The 24,002-nt window shown below is 35.1% G+C and overlaps 1 protein-coding gene and 1 pseudogene across 1 annotated transcript in view; both read right to left on the bottom strand.

Moving 5' to 3' along the window:
• The window catches only part of ZYG11B (zyg-11 family member B, cell cycle regulator), a 72,802-nt gene that overhangs the window by 5,108 nt on the left and 43,692 nt on the right, over positions 1–24,002 (bottom strand). The window contains 7 exon segments of the mRNA XM_032494289.1: positions 11,684–11,781; positions 12,908–12,960; positions 13,086–13,283; positions 20,487–20,534; positions 20,645–20,806; positions 23,118–23,168; positions 23,416–23,515. Of these exon segments, the coding sequence (XP_032350180.1) occupies positions 11,684–11,781; positions 12,908–12,960; positions 13,086–13,283; positions 20,487–20,534; positions 20,645–20,806; positions 23,118–23,168; positions 23,416–23,515 (710 nt within the window).
• LOC116668002 lies at positions 8–1,597 on the bottom strand (annotated as a pseudogene).

Here is a 24,002-nt window from a genome sequence, read left to right as displayed (position 1 = left end):
CTGGAAAAAAATAGGACAAAGAGCTTTTCTTAAAAGACTTAAAAATTATTCCACAAAAAGTTATTTTTTCACTGAAATTTGTTGTTATAGCCCAGTAACATAAGCTAGACCTTGATAAATATCTGTGATGTTATAGCTACAGTACAATTCCCCATACAGAGAAAGTATACATACCATATATATATGTCTATAATATACAATGTATATATATAATCATAACCGTAAGACACAGAAAATCTAGAAAAGAAAATTTCTTTGACCCCCAAATCATCTCAGGTAAAATAGGTAGTTACATTTCAGATGTTTTAAAAACAATTTAAGGGCACTCATGTTGTATGGGCGATTTTCATTATTATTTTTTTTTTTGATAGCTGCTTTGAATTTATTTTCTACTTGGTGCAAGGCACAGGGTTATGAGGTGTCAGGAAGGCTATCACGTGGCTTGGGTGGTAGAGTGGGGTTCTCTCAACTTTCTTTATGGTGTTTTGCTATTTTGATATTAAAGAACCCAACTGCTTCCACTGGCTGTAGCCTGCTTAGTCTCGGGGAGGGAAGGGAAGGGGAGGCAGAGGGGGGAGCTCTTATGAGCCTAGCGATTTGGAAGGAAGCCTGGCAGCTGGTGGCAGCTACTCAGGACCGGGGCCTGGAGTTGGTTTTGGCAGGCTGGCCGCCAGGCTGCTGCTTCCCCACGGCTTCCCGAGCCAGTTCACAGGTGATTGCGACGGTGGAGGTCTCAGGCGATTCCGGGTGCTCTGGGGACTCCAACACTGTGGCCATGAATGGGAGAGTGGAATTCCCAAAAAAGAAGCTAGCCCACCAGTGTCCGGGGTCGGCCTTTGGGAGACCCAGCTGTGGGGGATGGCTTCCCCAAGGTACTCTACACTTCCACAGGGGCTGTTACTGGAAAGTGGAACCCAGGCGGAGCGGGTAGTAGTCATGGGTGGCCATGAGAGAGACGCTGGAGGTGATGGCTGCCAGGCTCTTGCTTGTGGGCTTGTGGAAACCTCGGCGGTGACCCCTCGCCGGCCTCAGCAGATGATTATGGGTGGCGGGGATGCAGGTGCTAGGCCAAGGAGCCCTTTTGCAGAGGAGACCGTGGGCGGCAGCTCCACTACCCAGACGCATGGGGATTTTCATTATTTTAAAATATTTTCTTTGCCTTTTGTTTTTTTGTACATGTGACTTTTAAAGTTGTTTTCATTTTGGTCGTATTTATTTAAGTATAATTTACGCACAATAAAATATACTCACTTTAATCTATAGTTTTATGAGTTTTGCCAAATGTATACACTTGTGTAACCACCAACACAATCAGGATATAGAATATTTTCACCAACTAAAGTTTCCTTGTACACCTTTGCAGTCAGTCTTCCCTGCAGCCCTCATCCCAGGCAATTACTGTTCTAATTTCTGTGATAAAGACTACTTTTGTCTAGAAATTCATATAAATGGACAGTATGTATAATTTTGTGTCTACTTTTGTTCAGCATATTTTTGAGATATATCCATATTGTTACATTTGTAGTTTTTTAAAGATATATTTTTATTGAAGTATAGTCAGTTTACAATGTTATATCCATTTCTGATGTGCAGCACTTTAGTCATATAGGAACATACACATTCATTTTCATATTCTTTTTCACCATAAGTTACTACAAGATACTGAATATGGTTCCCTGTGCTATACAGTATAAACTTGTTTATCTTGCAGCAGTTTTTTGATTTTTGTTTTAAGCTGAGAAGTATTCCATTGCATTGACATTTTAAAGACTGAAGTACAGCTGACGTAATGTTACAAGTGTAAAATACAGTGATTCACAATTTTTAAAGATTATACTCTATTTATAGTTATTACAAAATACTGGCTATATTCCTCGTGTTGTACAAGTTTTTTGTGAACTTTTCATTTCACTGATCTTGAGGCAATGGCTAAAATGCTGGGCAAATGCTAAATGCATGCTTAACTTTATAAGAAATCACCAAACTGTTTTCTAAAATGGTTATATAATTTTTCAATTCCATCAGCAATGAATAAGAAAATTATTTCATGTCCTCACCAACACTTGTCATTGTCCATCTTTTTGATTATAGGCGGCCTTCCTAATAGGTGTAAAGTGATACCTCATTGTGGTTTTAATTTATATTTTTCTAGTGATTAATGATGTTGAGCTTCTTTTAATGTGCTTATTTGGCTGTTTGTATATTTTCTTTGAAGAATTGTCTATTCAGACTCAGTAAGAGCTCTTTATTCTGAAAACAAATCCCTCAATTGACACATAATTTGCAAATATTTTCAACCACTCTGTGAGTTGTCTTTTCAACTTTCTTGATGGTATCCTTTAAAGCACAAAAATTTTAAAATTTATTAAATCCAATTAAGCTAGTTTTTCTTTTGTCACTTTTACTTCTGGTGTCCTATGTAAGAAACTATTGTTTAATCCAAGGTTATAAAGATTTATACCCCTTTTCTTCTAAATGTTTCATATGCTTATGTATATGTAAATGTAGCCCTTAGGCCTATCACCCATTTTGAGTTAATTTTTACATACGGTATGAAGTAAGGATCCACGTTCCTTACATGTACCTACTCAGTTTTCCCAGCACCATTTGTTGAAAGACCTGTTCTTTCCCAACTGAATTATCTTGGCACCTTGTCAAAAATCAATTAACCATAGATAAATGGGTTTATTTTTGGACTCTCAATTCTATGCATTGATCTATATATCTATCCTAACGATGTTGAACATCTTTTCATGTGCTTATGTGCCATCTGTAAAACTTCTTTGGTGAAGCGTCTGTTCAACTCTTTTGCCCATTTTCTTTACTTCTATTGTTTTCTTATTATTAAGTTTTGAGAGTTCTTTACATAATTTGGATACAAGCGCTTTATCATACATGTGATTTGCAAACATTGTGACCTGGTATATGTATTGGCTTTACATTCTCTTCACAATGTCTTTCAAAGAGCAGAAGTCCTTAAGTTTGATTTAGCAGCTTTTTCTTCTGTAGAATATTCTTTTGTGCATGTTTAAGAAATCTGCCTAATGCAAGGCCACAAAGATTTTCTCCCATTTTTTTTTCTAGAATTTAATAGGTTCTGGTTTCATATTTAGGCCTACAGTCAATTAAGAGTCAAGTTTTATATATAGTACAAGGTATCAATCAAAGTTTTTTTTTTTTCAGATACAGATTTAGTTGTTGCAGTACCATTTATTGAAAAGACTACCATTTGTCTATTGAATTGCTTTGAACTTCTGTCAAAAACTAACCATACAGGTCTGTATAGGTTTGTTTCTGGTCCTTTGAACTATCTTTGTCTATTTTTATGCCTGGACTTGCAATTGCAGGCTGAAGTGAGGGCAGTCTGATGGGACTGAGCCCTTAACCTGTGGAATTTGTCACTATCCTTAGGTAAATAGTGTTAGAATTGAATTAAATTTGTAGGACACCCAGTCAGTGTTCACTGGGAAATGGACAACTGTTTAGTGGGACATGGAAAAAAAACACATTATCAGAATTGGTGTCAGAAGTGGGATTTGTTAGACTGGCCCTGGCTCATGGAAACATGTGGTTTGGGAAGAGAAAGGATGAAAAGGTGAGAGATAAGGAATCTTCGATTCCTGGGTGGCTACTCCATGATATGGTATAGCAGCTGTGCTGCAATCAGTTACTAAAGGTAAAAGTTACCAATGGAATTTAGGGATGGCTCCAAATCTGACCAGCAATTGCTTTATCTAATCAAAACACAGACTGACAAAGGCCAGAGTTCCTTGGCTTGACCACTTACTTAATGGGGACTCAGAGCCTTTTGCAGAAGAGTGGGTAAATTAATCAGGAGGTGAAGTTACCAAAACCCACTGGTGAAGCCCTGGTATGAGCTACCATTACACGGAGAAAAAATTAAAATGTAAGGGTTGATAGGATTATGGAAGTTGGAATGTTTAACAAGCTTTATGTAAAAAAGTCATGTCCCCTTTACCTTAATGTTTTATGGAAATGAGTATTATGCTGGTTGGGGAACACTTCTACCTAGTATTATAAAACCAAAATCTGTGGATGAAGCCCTAATGGACTGGAGAATATCTCCCCTACCTAACATCATAAAAGAGAAAGCATGTAAATCCACCTTTCAAGCAATGGCCAACTGGCCAGGCCATATGGTTGGATACAAGGGCAATGGAAACCTGGCCATTAAAGGGGCATGGCCCTATGGAAATCACTATGGGAATCTGAGGGGTGCAGTAAAGATGGACGTATCTGTGCCCATCAGAAGAACTCTTCCATGTTCAGAAGATAACTGGAATTGATAAACAGATATCCCTATGTATTCACTTGAGGTGGCCACCTGGGTCCATGGAACGAGTGGATACGGAGGTACTACAGCAATGCAGAGATGGACTGAATCTAGATATATTTGTCTTGCATTCTCTGAGGCACAAATTGCCAGAGAGCGAAGGAAAACTTTCTCCTTCCCTGCAGTGTCCAACAATGGGCAGAGAGATGTCCTCCTTAGTAATAATTTGATGGAGAATTGTAATGGGCAATTAAAACACTGGTTGTCTAAAATGACAGGGGGGAGGGAATGGGGAGATATAGCCCTGAAGGGCTAGTCACATGCCTTCATGAGTGTATGGTTACACTCAATGTGAGTGGAGCTAAAAGAACGTGTCCTCCAGATATTCTCCTGTTATTCTGGGGGAGCTGGGGACAAGGGAGTGGCAAAGGATGCTGGTATGGCTAGGAAATTCTTGTTAAGGGAGGATACTCATATAATGACTATACTTTCTTCTTCTTCCCTCTATGACAACATTTTTTAATATAATAATTCAGTTTAAAAATCTATTTATTTATTTATATATTTTTAAAAGTTTTTTGGGGGAAGTAATTAGGTTTTTATTTATTTATTTTTAATGGATGTACTGGGGATTGAACCCAGGAACTAACGCATGCTAGGAACACACTCTACCACCAAGCTATACCTTCCCACCTCATTTTTTTTTTTTTTTAACTCTCCTACCTGATACAGTGGTCCCAGAACTAGGGCTGCAACTACAAATACTGGAAGCAGGGATGATTCCAAAGCAAGAAACTGTAACTGTTTTTAAATCTTGTCAGAATTCCCAAGGGCCTAATGAGATGGGTTATGCCTCCATTACATCTGGCAAAATTGGGATTAACAGTGAATATAACTATACTGCCTGGTGGTAAAAAAAGCCCACTAGTTCTGCACCTATGTAACCTTACTCTATCTGAATGAGAGTGGACTGAGGGGGAGACACTTGCTAGGCTAGTACTGCTGCCTGCAATCTAGACCAATACAGTGGCCAAAATTAATGTCCCTTCCAAAGGTGGAAAAGTTTGGGTACACATGAAGAGAGGGAGGAATAGTAGCTGAGGGTACAGCAATGAAAAAAAGGGTTATGTAATGAAGGAAATTCAATATGACATTAACACATTGAAAGAGGCTCAGAGCAAGAGATGATATTATCCCTTAGCTCAATTATACCAGATGCTTAACAGCAATATATGGCTTCACTCTAAGACCACTTCTACTTTTGGAAACTTACAACATATTATGGAAGCCTGCAAACCTGAGTGGCCTTGCCCTGGGAGACATTTTCATACGATGGGCTGGACTAGTTATTAATGACTGAATGGGACTCTAGTAATGTGCTAGTATCTGCTGTTACAATAGTTTTGTTATAAGGGATCTGTCATCAAACGTCAAAAGGTATAATTAAGAACTATATTTGTTTTTTGTCCCTGGTTCCTAACACAGAACTCCTCAAATCCATTATAATTTTCTGAGTATCAGGCGTGTCTTTTCTCATATGATTCCCCCTTTGAACATATGCTAATAAGGTGACAGAGTGAGACCCTTAGATTGCCTCATGGTAGGGCTAGTCACCAGAAAGACCAAATGATTAGAGTTGGAACTTTCAGCCCTACCCTCAGACCTCTAGTAAGGGTAAGTAGGACGGTGCAGATTAAGCTATATACAAATTCTTGAACAACAGCAGAATTTGATGAGCTTTCATGTTGGTGAATGAATCCATATGCCTGAAGGGTGGGATACCCTAGTTCCATGGGACAGAAGTTTCTGTGCTCAGGATCCTTCCAGACCCTGCCCTACATACCTTTTAATCTGGCTGTTTATTTGTATCCATTATAATAAACTGGTAAATATAAGCAAATGAGGAGGGGTAGTCGGAACTTCCAATTTATAGCTAGTCAGTCAGAAGCACCAGTAACAATTTCAACATCTGAAGTGGAGACAGGAGTCTTCTGGAACTGAGCCCTTAACCTGTGGATTCTGATACTATCTTCAGGTAGAAAGTGTCAGAATTGACCAAATTTGTAGAACACCCAGTCAGTGTCTGCTGAGAATTGGAAAAGTGCTTGATGAGGTTTGGAAAAAACACACATTGAAGGCACAAAACACTGTCTTGATTACTGCAGCTCTACAGTATGTCTAGAATTTAGGTAGTACAGCTCCTCCAATTTTGTTCTTTATTTTTCTAAGTTGTTTCAATATTCTAGGTCCTCTTCATTTCTGTATGAATTTTAGAACCAGCCTGTCAATTTCTCTTCAAAAGCCTGCTGTAATTTTGACTGGGACTATATAAATGTACAATAAATCTTGAGAGAATTGCCATTTTAACAATATTAAGTTTTCCAACTCATGAACACAGCATTCTCTCCATTTGGTTAAGGCCTTCTCTAATGTCTCTCAACAATGCTTTTTTTTTTTTTTTTTTTTTACAGTGTACAGGTCTCGCACAACTTTGTCAGATATATCATTAAGTATTTCACAGTTTCTGACAAAATTGTAAATGTCTTTTTTCCATTTATGTTGGTTGCTGCTAATATACAGAAATGCAGCTGATTTGTATATGCTGATCTTGTATCCTGGAACCTTGCTAAACTCACTGATTAGATCTAGTTGCCCTTTTGCAGATTTCATGGGATTTTTCTACATAGATATGTTATTTGTGAATAAAAACAGTTTTACTTCATTCTTTCCAATCTGGATACCTTTTGTTTCTTTCCTGATCATACTGGACAAAACCTCCATTACAACGTTCAGTAGCAGTGAGGCTGGACACCCTTGCCTTGTTCCTGATCTTAGAGAGGAAATATTCACATTTTATTTTTCACTTTTAATTTTGATCTAAGCTGTAAGATATCCTTAGATGCTCTTTGTACATCTGTTGAGATGATCAGATTGCTTTTCTTTCCTGCTGGTAATAGGATGAAACACATTGATTTTTAAATGTTAAACCATGCTTGCATTCCTGGAATAACCACACTAGTCTTTTTTATATATTGTTGGGTTCTGTCTGTTAACAAATTGTTAAGAATTTCCTCATCTATGCTCATGAGAGATACTGTTCAGTAATTTTCTTTTCTGATGTCTTTGCTTGGTATTGATACCAGGATAACTCTGGTGTTCTTCTTTAAAATCAGCTTTCTTTCAATTTGGATAGTTTCCACTGCTGTGTATTCAATTTCACTGTCCTTTTCTTCTGTGTTATCTTCTCTAAGCTCATCTAGATACTTTTCATGTCAAATATTTAAACTTTTAGTTCTAGAATTTCTATTTTATTTATTTTTTATACTTTTATTTTTCTCCATTTAATATTCATGATTTAAAATCTTGAGTCATATCTATAAAAATGTTTAGTGTTTTTCCTGCTAATTCCATCATCACCATCATTTTGAAGTTTGTTTCAATTGTCTGATTTTTCTCCTGGTTATGGGACACATTTTTCTGCATCCTCCCTCATCTAAGCAGCTTTTATCAGATAACTAAACATCTGTATTAAAAATTTCAATCTAAGTATCTAGATTTTGTTGTCTTTTTTAAAAGACTGCTTAGTTTTTCTCTGGCAGATAGTTTATTTGCAGAGCAGCTTGGTCATTTCAAGACTTGTTTTAAACTTTGGAGGGTAACCTTAGAAAGCCTTTATTTTAGCACCCCAATGTTCACAGCAGCTCTATATACAATAGCCAAGACATGGAAGCAACCTAAATGTCCATCGACAGATGACTGGATAATACTACTCAGCCATAAAAAATAATAAAATAATGCCATTTGCAGCAACATGGATGGACCTGGAAACTGTCATTCTAAGTGAAATACATCAGAAAGAGAAAGAAAAATACCATATGATATCATTTACATGTGGAATCTAAAAAAAAGGCAAATAAACTTATTTGCAAAAGAGAAACAGACTCTCAGACATAGAGAACAAACTTGTGGTTACAGGGGCGAGGAGCAGAGAAGGAGGTGAGCGGATAAATTGGGAGTTAGATATTTGCAGATACTGATATATATAGAAAAGATAAACAACAAATTCATGTTGTATACTGCAGGGAACTATATTCAATATCCTGTAGTAACTTATGGTGAAAAAGAATGTGAAAACAAATATATGTATGTTCATGTATGACTGAAGCATTGTGCTGCTGTACACCAGAAATTGACACACTGTAATAGACTATACTTCAAAAAATATATATATATACGCACAGAAAAAAATATATATATATACAGAAAAAAAGAAAAGAAATCCTTTATTTTAGGGCTAGTTTAATCTCTTCTGGCTCTTCTGGCATCTGTACTGAATGCCCTGGGTATTTTATAAGTTCTTTCCACTGTTTGGAACTTGAATATTTTCCAACCACGTGTAAGCTCCACGTGTTGTTCAGTTAGCAGACCCTTGGTATTTGTTCTTTCTCAGGCTTCAAGGAATCGCACCCTAGGCACACACTTGATTTAGTATTCAGCCAAAGATTCAAGAAACCCATATAAAGATTTCTAGAATTCTTTCCTGATGTAACTGCCACCTCTGCATTATTCTGGCCCACAAATTCCAGGCACCTCAGTCTTGCTAAACCCTGATTTCTGTCCCCTCAGTTCAACAAAATTGCTGTGATGTACTTGGTTCCCACAGCCTATGCCAGGATCTAGTAAACACCTCCAAGAAGAAAGGCAGGGAGACTGTAGAGCTCATCTTTGTTGCCCGTTGTTTAAGGTCTAGAAATAATTATTCCAAACCACCCCCTTCCCCTGAAGTTTTCTATTTATGGTTGGAGAGCTAATCTGGTACCAGTTACTCTGTCATGACCCAGAGTACAAGTTTCTGCGTATATAATTTTTTATCATGTCTTCTTCACTTATAATGACATTCAAATATTCCACTGTCTGTATATCTCAACATTATTCAACATTTCTCTATTGTTGGACCACTACATTATTTAGAGTAATTTGCTATTATAAATAATGGTTCAATATCTCTGTAAAAAGAAGTGTTTGAGTGTAAGTTTTAAATTAAAAGGTAAACTACCTGAATGTTCATCAACAGGGGAAGTACCTAGATAAATTATCGGTAAGTTCATTTAATACGTTTATAGCCATATGTTACTGGTTGAATTGTGTCCCCCAAAAGATAGGGTAATATTCTAACCTCCAGTACTTCAGAAGGTGACCTTATTTGGAAATAGGGTTTTTGCTGATGTAATTATTTAAGTTACAAAGATGTTATTAGGGTGGGCCCTAAGCCAATATGACCGATGTTCTTATGAAAAGGGTAGATTTGGACAGAGAAATAGACACATCCAGAAGATGATATGAAGACGCACAAGGAGAAGAGGGCCATTTTATTAGAGTGATGAATCTACAAACCAGGGACTGCCAAGGACTGGCAGTAAACACCAGAAACTAGAAGAGGCACAGAAGGATTCTCCCCTGGAGCTATCATAGAAAGCATGGACCTACTGACACCTTGACTTGAGACTTCTAACCCTCCAGAACTGAGAGACAAAACATCCCTGTTGTTTTAAGCCACCCATTCTTGGTACTTAAGTTACAGTAGCCCTAGGAAACTAACACACCATACAATAAGGATTGATTATTGTAAATCATATTGTCAAAAACTTTCTAGAATATGGGAAAATTCTCATCATGTGCAAAGCAGGTACTATTATTATTCCCATTTAACAAATATGGAAACTGAGGCCCCAGGTTTAATAATTTGCTCAAGATGGCATACACAGTAAGTGGTAGAACATAATTTGAATCCAGGTAGATTCTTGTATGCTCCTAACTACTATACTACACTAGCTCTTAATTACTTACAGCTATAAGCAGCATTAAAACTTTTTAATGCAAACTGAGAAGTCAATTCCATTTAAATATAAACAAAATAAGCTAGGGAAGTAATAAAGTAGGAAACTGAACTACCTGAGTTGGAGATAAAATATTCTAACATTCCCCAAATTACAGTGCATTTTAGAATAAATTCTTCAGGGTGATTATTCCATAGAGTAAACCCTGAAAGAATACCAACACCTAAGAGTAGCCACAAAAATAAACACTTAAGTGAAAATACACTATTATTTATTTGTTACATTTTATTTTCTCCAATGGGACTGTGAAAAGTTCATTCCTTTTGAGTATTGAGGAAAGAAGTCTAGAGATTAGGTGCTGGATGTAAGATGAGATAAACTTAAAAAATACTATAGAGCTTTCAGAACCTGGGGAGTACAGTGAAAAGAAAAAAATTTTACATTAGAGGAAATTTAGTGTAGCTAATGAGGTAGTCTTATCTTTATGAATGAACAGCTCTGATCCAGGAATTTAGTAGGAGGGGCCAAAAAATTTCCAGGTAGAGGTTTAGGTGGGTACAAAGCAGTTTTCTCTGTCACATCCCATTCCCTAAGCCCTCCTCCTCTGTCCGTCTGACATAGAAGAGCTTTTACTGAGTTGTCTTTTTGTGGTACGCACTGGGTTTTCATCAAAGAATGCAACAAGAAAGAATCTAACAAAATGTTACTGTTATTTGCTGTAAAATTATTGTTAAAAACAACTTAAAATTTCTTATATAAGGCCATTTATAATATGGCCCCTATTAATGTCCTATAAAAGAAATCTAATTTGTAGTTAATTGCACAGAAAAGCTTTACTTCCCTGAAGATACAGAATGTTCTTCCCCCATATATGGAAAGAGAATCATGTAGCTGATCGTTTGCAGCCCAGCCACAGAGTATATGAATCCCTGTATATAGCCTACATAACTACATTCTACTATTTTCCCTACATCCTTTTAATTTTTACCAAATTATTTTCCCTTGGTCCTAATTTTTAATTATTTTTAAAAAAATTTTTTACATTAAAGTATATTTATTTATTTATTTTGTAATGCTTCAAATCATTTATGGAATGAATTTTATATTAATAAATAACTGACAAAGAGTTATATCACAACTTTCAAAAAAAAGAACAATATGGAAAATGATCTAAATGCTTTACCTCACACACCGTGGGTGCTGAGAGCAATGTTTTGAACAATGGAATTTTGTGTGGATGAGGACTGGGTGCTGGAATGCACCATAAACAATGAATCTCCTTAAGACTTTCAACAAAAGACTCACTGTAGCCTCCTAATCTTTATATTCCATGAGGTTAGAAGAGTGTAAGCCTCATCCACCACTGTTACTCAGTATCTCGTATTGCCAAGCTCATTCTGAAAGAATAAATTTAGTTTATAACCTAAGATTCTACTACATTGTATTTTTTAAACTCTGCGTCCTGAAAAAATCACTTCAAACACAATTTAGAAATGGCTTTCTTGTGCAAGGAGAATTCACAAAGAAAAACAGTTCTCTTTTTGATACATACGATTCTTGCTGCAAACATGTTGCATGGCCCAGACTGCCCACAGCTGGACTCCTGGTGTTGTGAAACAGCCAAGTAATGGGAAAAATGGATTAAAAGACCTAAAAGTTCAAAAGAAAAGAAAAAAAGGTACATCCTATACTTAGTGTCATTTGCTAAAACAATGATTTCTGAGCTTTTTATTCCAGAAATTTCATTGTACCATTTTGAAACTAATATAAATGAGCTATAGAACATCTTTTCTTTGTCTTAGCCATTTGATAAAGGATCGTATCCAGACAAACGTCTTGCTACAGAAGGTGGAAGGTGATCGGAACAAGGTACTTTTTTTCAGAAGTACTCATTTGGTCTTAAAGATACACATTTGAAGAATAGCAGACCTTGGCTTGGACACTTAGGTAAGGAGAAATTATTTGATAACTAGTAGAACACCACGAAGGAGGTCTAGAGTCTTTCTATTTCTACTAGTCTTCTGCCCCAAAATGTGTAGAACATAAGCTGGAAAATCAAAAATGCTGGCAGCATTAGCACTTATAAAGTAGACAACAAAATAAGTTGTAATATTATTCTTTATGCAGCAACCTGGAACACTTCAGGTATATTAGTAACTTAGCTATCAAGTCACCTAATTGTCATAAATAGAGTTAGGCATCCCAGTATGTACCTTCATAAATTATTACAAACTGTTTCCTCAAACAAATCAGGTACTACTTCTAGTTCTTTAAATGTGTCCTCTTATTCTAGATCTCCTTGCATTAATAATCTTCCTAAAATCTTCTGCCCTACTTAATTTCTCAAAACTCAGCTCATGACCTACTTCTTCTAGAAGTTTTTTTTTACCATTTTCCAGTGCAGATTTAAGTACTGTCTTTCATCTTTAATTTCATAGCATCCTATGCACATAACTAGCATATCTGAATTATATCTGATGTACATTTGATCTCCCTCACTAGGCTGTAAAGTTCTTATATGCAGGCACCATGTCTTACTCATCTTTGAATTTCAAGAGCATAACAACTCCCTGGCACTTGTCTTCAATAAATGTGGAATGAAGGAAAGACTGATGAATGACAGGTAGCAAAATAAAATAAAAATACTTTGCTTACTTTAAAGCCAATACAAAGATAGATGCCCAAGGGAAATACTATATACATCTAAAAGGAATGATCTCTAGGCAAGCAAAATGACTAGGTTACTGGTCTTAACATTAATTATTTTGCTTATTACCTGTATGCTACCATCTCACACTCTGGAGTTGGCCATTTCAAAATAGCTGAATGCTGAAAGACATAAGACACACAAGAAAGGATTATAATCTTTATTTGGCACTGCATTATGAGGCTTTGATAGTTTAATCACTATGAATGTTATTTGTATGTTTCCAGAAAACACCAAATTACCCTACCAGATCATCAAGAAGAGAATTCCTCTGGCTCCGACTCAATGTCCAAGCTTGTTCGCCTCTAGATATTAAATGGGCAATAATTCCAGCTGCAAAGTAACTGACTTCCACTTCAACACTATGTAGGAGGCTACTGATGTGGTCTATAAAATCCTTCCACATTAATTCAGAATGCAATTCTTGTACTTCAGCTATATTGTTCTGAAAAAAAAAAAGAAGACATAAAAATTAATGTAATATGGATAGTAAATGGCTAAATGACTCTTTACATTCTAAGAAAGAACACAGATTGCAGTGATTTAAACATGTATGTACATATGGACAAAAGGTGAAGAACTATTGCTATGTTAGCACACTGGGATTAGGGATGATTTTATTCCTCTCCTCCCCAAACAATAAATTAATAAAGAAATAGTAGTTAGTTCATTTTCAGGCAAAATGGTGAACTAGGTAATCTAAAATTTCCTGCTACAAAGTATCTGGAAGTACTGGGTGAAAAATAGACAACAAACTTTAAATATGTACCTTTACTCACTGGGATAAGATGCAAACAGAAAATCAAACTAGAATAGTAGCATGCCATCACTGGCCTGCAGGGGCAAGAGAACTGGGTTTTAACAGCCATGCAAGGGCAGAATGTAAGGGCCAGAGACTGGAACTAAGACTTCATGTATGAGGCAAGGACTTTAAAGCATTACACCTCAGAAAAAGAGTGGATTGATATGGATGCATAAAAAAGATGCCTACTGTAATCTGGGCTCTGGCCTAAAAGAAAAAGTCTTCCCTTATAATTTATAACCAGGGGTCTGCCCTCACACAAGACTATAGTTCAAATTTACACCATCTGCGTGGTCTGAAGAAACTAACCTGAGAAGCCACAGTAAGACAGGTAGGAGAAAACCCAGAAGTTTGGTATCTAAAAAGCAAAGAGGGGTGAGCGTATCAAGAGGATGAAGGGACTAGCAGTTCTGAATAATGAGGAGAGCCAGAATAAGATGAAGATAAAAAAGTATCCATTTGTTTGAGCAGTGTAGTGATCCTCTGTCTTACAAATTTCACAGCCTTAGACCACTGAACGTCAAAGTTTGCCTGCTGGCCTAGGGAAGGTAGGTTTTTCATCTGAACTTGGGGTGAGATGGCTTCCCTAGGCAATACATAAGGAAGACTTCTATTCACTTGGAAAAGTATTGAGGGGTTTTCAGTTTAGACTGTGCTTTATCTTCTCCAAAAAGATCTAAGATCCAACTTATCTCACTACTCTGAAGATTAATCCTCATTCTTAAAACTTCACTTCATCTACTATGAAATCATAATTCTCTTCCTAGCACATTGATTCCATTCCTTAGGAACCAAAACCCCTGGCTTTTTCATTGATAAACTATTCAATCCCTAGTTTAAGTCATTCTATAATAAATGAAAATGAAAGGCATTAAGTCTAAATGTATTCTCTCTAATGACCAACAAGTTTTCTTCTCCAACCATGGAAAAGAGTGAAGAGAGAAGAGACAAGTGTAACTATACTTACTACATGAATGTGTAGAATCCTGTATTTTTCCATCAGTATCAATGATTAATCAATGTCTCCTATGCCCTTCTTCAATCTCACACATTCAAATAAGAAAAGTCATCTTACAATCATTTTTATATTCTTTCCTATTTATATTTTTTACATAGCATGTACCATTTTTATAGTGACAAAAAAAGAAAAGAAACATGTCTTTTAAAACAAACAAACCAACCAAGAAAAGGTAGTGCTCCATCTCCTCCAAGCTTGGAGAAGCTTGGTGGAAAGAAATACAAAGATCCTCTGAGAAGAACACACCTTGAACTCAAAGCCCCACAGAAGACAACATGTCACAATGCTACACTACAATTCACAGTGAAAGAACAATCCATGAGTAAGAATCATCAAACACAAGAATGGATTAGACATGCCCTCCTCAAAACTTCATATACTACAGCTACTAGATAGTACCTGATTTTAAAAAAATGTTAAAAATACTCACACACGCACGCATGCACGCACACGCACAAACACACACGAAAATGCAAAGACAGAACCATTAAAACAAAAAACAACAACAAAAAAGAAAGATCTGGAATAGAGCATCAGAAGAATTATGGCCATCCTTTCTTACTGTAAACAAGTTCCTAGAAAACCAGACAAAATATATGAGAGAACTGTTTTCAGACAGTGGACAACTAGCTATACAGGAATATGATCCTTGAGAGAAGATACTCAAATGCGGCAGTTTCCAGATTGCTGTGCATGTTAGGGGAACCTAAAGAGAATATGGCAGCTTTGCTGAGTTGAGGAGACAGAGATCAAAATTCAGGGTGGCCAAGGCAGCACAAATTTGTTGAAAACAGTAATGTAAAGGAAAAAGATCCAAAGAGAGAGAAAGAGAGAAAAATATCTGCAGAGGGATCCCTTAAAATCTCTGGCTGAGTACTGATCCAGAGAGAAACCCCACGAGGCTACGAAAGAACCATGAGAAAGCAGTGCATGAACACATGCCAGAGTTAGGAATAGTTCACATTCTCACCAGACAGAGTGAAGAGATCTCACATTAAACAAAGAGATCTCACATTGGATAGTAGTAGGGCTAAATTATATACCAGTCCTAGGGTAAAAGCTGATCTGAAGACACTAACAAAGCAAATACAGGCGTATCTTGGAGACACTGTGGATTTGGTTCCAGACCACTGAAATAAAGTGAGCCACATGAATTTTTTGGTTTCCAATGCATATAATAGTTATATTTATACTATATTGTAGTCTATTAAGTGCACAATAATATTGTCTAGAAAAATAATGTACATACTTTAATTAAAAAACACTTCATTGCTAAAAAATGCTAACCATCTGAGCCCTTCAGCAAGTTGTAGTAGTTAACACAAAGATCACAGATCAGAGATCACCATAACAAATTATAAACCCAAAAACCAAACAGAAAAAAATGTCCATTTTAACTTCACCAGTCAGCAAAAATTTATCTTTTGAAAATGAAAGCAAGGAGGTGTGGTTATAGCTCATGGTAGAGCACATGCTTAGCAAGCATGAGGTCCCATGTTCAATCCCCAGTACATCCATTAAAAATACTACTAATAATAATTTTAAAATTTTAAAAAAGAAAATGAAAGCAAAATAAAAGATTTTTTTCACACAAACAAAACCTGAGTGAAAATTCATCACCAGTATACCTACATTAAAAGAAATGTTAAAAAAAAAAAAGACAAGTATGAGAAATATATGGGTAAATATAAAAGATACAGTTCTCATTTTTAAATCTATCTAATGAGAGATTGTTGAGGATGCCCACTGTGGCCAAGACTGAGTAAAAGGAGCCAGATTTACTCTCCTTTCTGAAACAACTTAAAAACCCCAACATAAAACAATAGTTTTCAAGATACCAGATATTAGGTAATAAAGAACAGTGACCTTTAGAGATGGAAATAAACAAGGTGAGATATTGCCTTGAGAGTTTCCAGCCTGTGGCACCAGGGATATAAAATTGAAACAGAGCCCAGTGGATGCGTGGAGTTGAAGAATTGGAGCTGAGAGACCAAGGAGACCAAGGCAGTTTATAGGACAATACCAGAGAGGAGAGAACCGTACAGGGAGAGAATCCAGAGAGCTGCAGGAATACCACTCTATTCAGCAGAGTACTGATCTGAGCAAGACTGAGAAAACTATTTGAGGGCAGAAAAAGCCATCAAAAAAGATTATAGAAGTGGGGTGGAGGGTATAGCTCAGTGGTAGAATGCCTGCTTGGTGTGCATGAGGTCCTGGGTTCAATCCCCAGTGACTCTGTTAAAGGGGAAAAATTTTTAAAAAGAAAAAGAAAAAAAAAGATTAGAGAAAAGTTCCTAACACTCACAAGGGCCAGGATGTTCTCACCATCCAGTCTGGAAAAACCCATCATTCACAGGGCATTGGGTAGAATACTGAGGAAGGTTTTGTCTAAGTAGTACAGAATAATTAGCCCTAGCTAGCCTCAGCATTGCTCTGGATCCTCCTAATATAATATAAAAACAAGATCCAAAACAATGAAACTGTTTAAAAGTAAGTTAATTAATCCCAGAACAAAGTTCAAGAATACTTTACAGAAAAACATAAGTATCCAGCACTCAACAAGGTAAAATTTTCACAGTGTCTGACATCTAATCAATAACTACCAGGAATGCAAAGTGGCAGGAAAACAACTCAAAATGAGGGAAATTATCAATCATTTGAAATTGACCCAGAACTGACACAGATGTTAGAATTAGCAGAGAAGGACAGTAAATCAGTTGTTATAAATATATTCCATATGTTCCAAATGTTAAGTAAAAATATGGAAGATAGAACAAAGTAAATTAAAAGAGCACCAAAAAGTTGTGAATTTCAAGCAGCTTAATATATGAGAAATTGGAGTCTCCAAAGGACTCCAATAGTCTGGGGCAGGGAGAGTGCAAAACACTTGTTTTTTTGAAGAAACAATGGCCAAAGACTTTTCTAACTTGGAAACAATGAACAAGGGAGGCTTAATGAATCCCAAGTACAGGAAATTTGAAGCAAATTACATCAAAACACATCATAATCAAATTATTTGGAATTGCTAATCTTACTTAAATCTTAAAAACAGCCAGAGGAAAAATCATGTACATACAGGGGAATAAAGATAATGATGACATCAGATTTCTCACTGGAAAGATGTAGGTCAGAAAAAAGGTAATCAACATCTTTAAAGTACTGAAGTACAACCTAAAATTCTACACCTGGCAAAAACATCTTTCAAAAATGAAGGTTAATAAACAAGATTATATGGTATAGCACTGGGAAATATATACAAGATCTTGTGGTAGCTCACAGCAGAAGAAAAAATGTGATAATGAGTATATATATGCTCATGTATAACTGAAAAATTGTGCTTTACACTGGAACCTGACACAACATTGTAAAATGACTATAACTCAATAAAAAATGTTTAAAAAAATGAAGGTTAAATAAATAAAGATGTTTGTAGACATATAAAAGCTGAAGAATTCATCAGCAGCAGACCCACACTATGAGATATGTTAAAGGATGTTTTTTAGACAGAAAGAAAATGATAGCAGATGGAAATCTGGATCTAAACAAAGGAAAGAACAGCATTAGAGATAGTAACTATTTGGGTAAACATATAAGTTTCAATAATTATTTAAATCTCCTTATAAGATAATTGGCATTTAAAAAAAACCAATGTTTGTGTGGCTTATAATGTATATAAAAGTAAAATGCATAACAATAATGGCATAAAGGAAAGAAGAGCAGAAATGGAAATCTATGATTGTAAGGTTCCTATACTATATATGATATTATGCAAAATCACTTAAAAGTAGATTATGATTAAAGATGTATACTATAAACCTACAACAATAATTAACGTAACAATCAGAGCAACAGCTAATAAACCAAGAAAGGAGATCAAATGGAATCATTAAAAAATATTCAATTAAACCAAAAAAAGGCAGAAAAAGAAGGAAAAAAACAAAAAACAGGTGGGACAAACAGAAAACAAATACCAACTTGATAAACTCAAATCTAACCATATCAATAATTACATTAAGTGTAAATAATTCAAAAGCCAAATAAAAAGAAGATTCTCAGACTGGATAAAATAGCAGGATACAAAGTATACGCTGTCTATAAGAAACATACTTTAAATATAATGACAAATATAGGTTAAAAGTAAAAGATAGAAAAAGATAAACCATGTTAACATTGGTCAATAGAAAGCTGGAATTGCTATATTAAGGAGACAAAGGAGATTTCAAAGTAAAGAATATTACCAGGGATAAAGAAGGTCATCCCTTAATGATAAAGGGGTCAATTAATCAAGAGGGTATAACAATTCTGTTTATAAACCTAATAACAGAACTTCAAAATACAGGAAGCAAAAATAGATAGAACAGGATAACTGCTAGAACAAGTAGGCAGAAAATCAGTAAGTCTATGGTAGACTTGAATAGTATCAACCAACTTGACCCGACTGACATTTATAGAACACTCCATCTAACAACAGCAAAATATATGTTCTTCTCAAGTGCTCATGGAACATTTACCAGGACAGACCATATCCTGGGCCACACACAAGTCTCAATAAATTCAAAAGGACTCAAACAAAACAAAGTATGTTCGCTGACCACAAAAAATTCAACTAGAATCAGTATCTCAAAATAAATTATTGAAAAAAATTCAATCACAAAGTAATGGAGAAAGATACGGAAAGAAGCATATCAGGTTGTATTAACATTAATTATCTCATGGAGATGGAAATGAAGGAAGGTTGGGGACAAAGTCTTAAGCTTTTAAAATACATTTTTGTACGATTTCACTAGTTATAATAAACACATATTCTTTATGGAAAAAAAATTTTAAAGCATTTTTAAAAGCCTGTGAGATCTCTCTGAATATTTAAATTTCCTTTTTCCTCTTACACTGACTTGAGCCAATTTCTGTATATATAATCCTCTGAACCCTGAATAAAATAATCAAATACTATAATTTACTTAATACTTCTTTATTACTGGGCATTTAGGTCATTTTATATTTTCTGCTTTATATAACTAAAGCTACAGTGAATAGATAGTCCTTAAATGCCAACCCTTAGCTTACCCAAAAATCCATCTCTCATACTCTAATATCTACAAAACAAACACTAATCTACATTTTTTTTTAACTTATTAACCTGTGCCCCCTGTGATCTAATTCCTTAAGAGCAGAAGTCTGCTTTAAAATTGTTTTTACCATATGGGAACTCTGCCTGTTGCAATGATTAAAGATGATTAAAACATCTGACCCTTCATCTTTGAAGACTCACTTTAACATATATCCACTATAGATTTACAGAATATCTGATTTGTTAAGCAGTCATTTAAGCAGTAATGCTTAATTATCAAACATAGAATCCAAGAACACTTGTTAGAGACATTTTTAACGAGATCGTCTTTTCTGATTATAAAAGTAAATATGCTCACAATGAAGCTCTGTATTATACCAAAAAAAAAAAGTATGTAATTTATATTTTTCCTTTTAGTGTGGTGAAAATCTTTTTTTTTAAATCTTTTTTTCTGTTTTTTTTGGGGGGGAGGGGGATGGTAATTAGGTTTATTTATTTGTTTACTAATGGAATGACTAGGGATTGAACCCAGGACCTCACGCATGCCAAACAGTAACACTCTACCACTGAGCTATACCCTCCCCTCCCCATGAAAATCTTACTATGTATAGTTCTGTTGCCTGCTTTTTTTCAGCTAGTTATATTATATATATTTTCTAATATCATTAAGTGTTTATGAACAGAGTAGCATCTTTCTATGTATTATATCAGACAGAAGATAATTACAGCTTGAAATTAGCAGGAAATGCTTTTATCTTACCAAAAGTCCTAAGACTTTCTGTTGAATGGATGACTCAGTTGGGAATGACTGTAAAACAGAAAGAGAAACCTATTAGTAAAGAACCAAATATAATAAATAAGTGCTTAAATCAATGAATAAATGAATGTCAAAACTGTAGGCTAAATTCCCATTCTAACCTCTAGAACCCTCATGAAGAGTTCTAACCCTTGGTTTTCAATAAAGTGTCTGCAAGTGGTTGGAGATTCATCTGTGAGGTTCCAAAGTGCACTCAAAGTAAACTTCAAAGTAGTGTCCACTGAATTTTGATTTGTTTTCTGCTTCACTATTTGAAGAAGTTGCTGAAAGAAGGAAAATAGGATTAATTTCTAATTACTGAATTGTTATAATTAGTGATAATAACATGGACTAACAAGTCCATGAGGATTAGTTACATGGCTTAAAATATTTCCCATAAAGGTTTTTATAAGTACAGCAAACAGCCTCTTGGATCAGACTTTTCCTTTAACAAGAGAAAAATAGAGGATTTTCACAAATACTTCTATATTATTCTATTCATACCTATAGTCTAATTGCCTATAAATATAATGGAAAACAAAATGATTAAAGCTTAGGACCCCATGGGTCATAACATACACTCATTTCAGATTCTGGGATAAAAAAGGTACAGGGAGTGAAGGGAATGAACCTAACATTTACTAAATATCAGCAAATTATATATCCTATATTGTAATATTGTTATCCCCATTTGTCAGGAGTGGAAATTGAGTCTGAGAAATATCAAGTAATTTGATCATAGTCAACTTAGTAAGAGAAAATAAGAACTGGAAGAACTAATTCTCTCTACCTCCAAGTTTTCCTTATGAAAAAGAAGAAAAAACAAACTACATACAATATTAAGAGAATTAAGTCTAAATTGGATTTAAATAAGATAATAGTTTTGAAATTCCATGTGTAAATTATTTCTATCATAGCTTTAATTTAAGAAATTTAATCTTGAAAAATAAATGTTTTAAGACCTACATAAGGCATCCATAATTCCACTTTTAGATTACACTTTTGGGGATAAAACGAAGCTCTGTTAAAACAGATACAAGTAACATTTATGAACACTATTACTTAAAGTTACATATAATTCAGGAAAAAATTTTTTAAGAAACAAACATCTAGTTGCAATTATGTAATTTAATAGCAACAGTGGCTAAGAGTGTGGCACTAGAATGAGGCTACCTAAGCTTAAATTAATTGCTGCATCTGACTGTGTAAACTTATTTGCAAATTTAATTCTATGTTTTCTCATCTGTAAATTATAGGTGATAATTAAGAGCTTGAAAAAGAAAAAGACAGCTAGCGTCATCATCACCAGTACTATTAACTCTTGCTAATTCCTACTTACACTAAACTTAATTTTCCCCCAAAGCATATGAGTGAACTACTTCCTTAAAATCTTTGAATATATCTCAAGTCAAAATTACCGAAACACATATACAGCAGCAAAAAGCCATATTTAAAACTAAAATGTCATCCCTGAAAATAACAAAAATAAAATCCTTTTTTACTCATCTGACATATGTATTTATTTTGTGCTTTGTACTTAGCATATTCCTTTAATTAATCTTTCTTTCCTTTTCATTTAATCTTCATAATAACTGTATAAAGCATTTTTTATCCATCCTAAGAAAATTTATGTGACTTGCCTCAAATCACATAGCTAGTAAGTGACAGAATTGGGAACAAGCCCAGATGTACTGACTCCAGAATTTCTACTCCTTCCTTTATACCATTGTAGCACCATTTCCTCTTTGTACATTACTTTTTTCAGTCATATCCCTATTATTGCGCTTATTAGACAGTATTACAAACAGGTCTATATAGTTATTTTCTCTACTTATACTGTGAATTTCTTATGGGCAGGAATTATAGACATAATTCAGTATAGATCCTTAACATCTATTAAGGTGGTAGGTACCTGATGAGTATTCTATACATATTTATCAAATATAATATAACATCAAGTATGAAATTTACTTTCTCATTACAAACATAATCTGTTACAGAAAAAGGAAGTCTCTCATTTGATTTTTTCATCTACTATTATTGTTCAAACATCTCATGCCAGGATTGTGACAAGAAGCCCCTGAGTGGACTTTTTGCTTCCAGTCCTCCCTAAGGCATGGTTTAAACTTATTCTCTTTAAAGCTTTTTAACTTTTCACTATTCACTTTATTATTTCCTCAACTGAAGTAAGTAGTATCTTGTATCAGCTATTTACATTATCTTCTTTCCTAAAGCATCTAGCATAATCTTATGCCTATAATAGAGTCTCTATAATTTCTTCATAAATAACAAAACCACAGAATTTTAGAACTAAGTAGAATCTGAAGGTATATGGTATATTTAGGCCCCAATGGCCCAGGTAATTTATCTAAATTCACAAAATGAGTTTACAAATCAGATCCCAGGTCATCGGACTCCTAGTTCAGAACTCTTTCCATCTCTATTAAGGAATAAAGCTGCCTCAGTGAAGAGAAATGAATAAACTCATTTAGAAGTAACAAAAACAACCTTTTAAAATATAAAATGTTGGAAGATACACAACATTGCCTGAAAACAATGAAAATGAAAACTATTTAGGGGTCTGCATAGACTTACCCTGACAATGAAGAGCTCAGCACCAAGCTGTGCAGTTTGTTCCGTAGAAAGCTGCAAGCAAGCAGAAGACAAAGCATATGTCCAAGAATTCACTAGTATCAGTTTAATATTATTCACTGTAATAGACTCCAAAGGTCAGACGAAAATCTCCAGTCAACCTGAATACTGAATGCAGCTTGAATTAAGTATATTGGCAGTGAGGTTTACTAACTTAACTGGCACAGAGACTTTGGGAAAAATAGTAACTGTAATGCGAAACAGCTTTCTATAGAAAATTATTCAACAAGAGTTTAGGTACCTTGGCAGCCAGGATGGAAATGATTGCAACTGCCATCCTCTGCATGTTTTGATCTTCATGGTTGCAGAGCCACTGCATGACAAGTTTGGCTGCTTCAAACCTGAAAACACACAACAGTTTCATGAATTAATCCTGGAGGCCCAGGCATAGTTTCAGAGCTCCTGCTGGGAAGTGATGCTACAATTTAGACAGGTGAGAAGGAAAGGGAAAATTCCTCTTAACTGATAGAGAATAACAAGTATACTTAGTGATCTGGAGGTGGTACCTCATCATTAATTCTGACAATACTTTGTAAAGAAGCAAGAGTTTGGAAAATATGGTCAAAACTATCTGGGACTAGAATTATAATGTCTCTCTATTCTGTAGTGATTTCTATACTATACTAATAATTTTAAATACTTTCTGGGTTCCTTCCAGTACCCAGCACAATGGGAACATCATTCATTCATTCACAAACATTTATTGAGCCCCTGCTTTATGCCAGATATTGTTCTTGATGTTGGAGATAGAGTAGTAAACAAAACAAGAAAATATCTCCACTCTCATAGAGCTTGCAGTATAGTGGGGAAGACAGGTAATTAATCAAA

Source organism: Camelus ferus, chromosome 13, assembly GCF_009834535.1.
Source record: "Camelus ferus isolate YT-003-E chromosome 13, BCGSAC_Cfer_1.0, whole genome shotgun sequence".
Taxonomy (NCBI): Eukaryota; Metazoa; Chordata; class Mammalia; order Artiodactyla; family Camelidae; genus Camelus; species Camelus ferus.
This window is presented reverse-complemented; position numbering and strand designations above follow the sequence as displayed.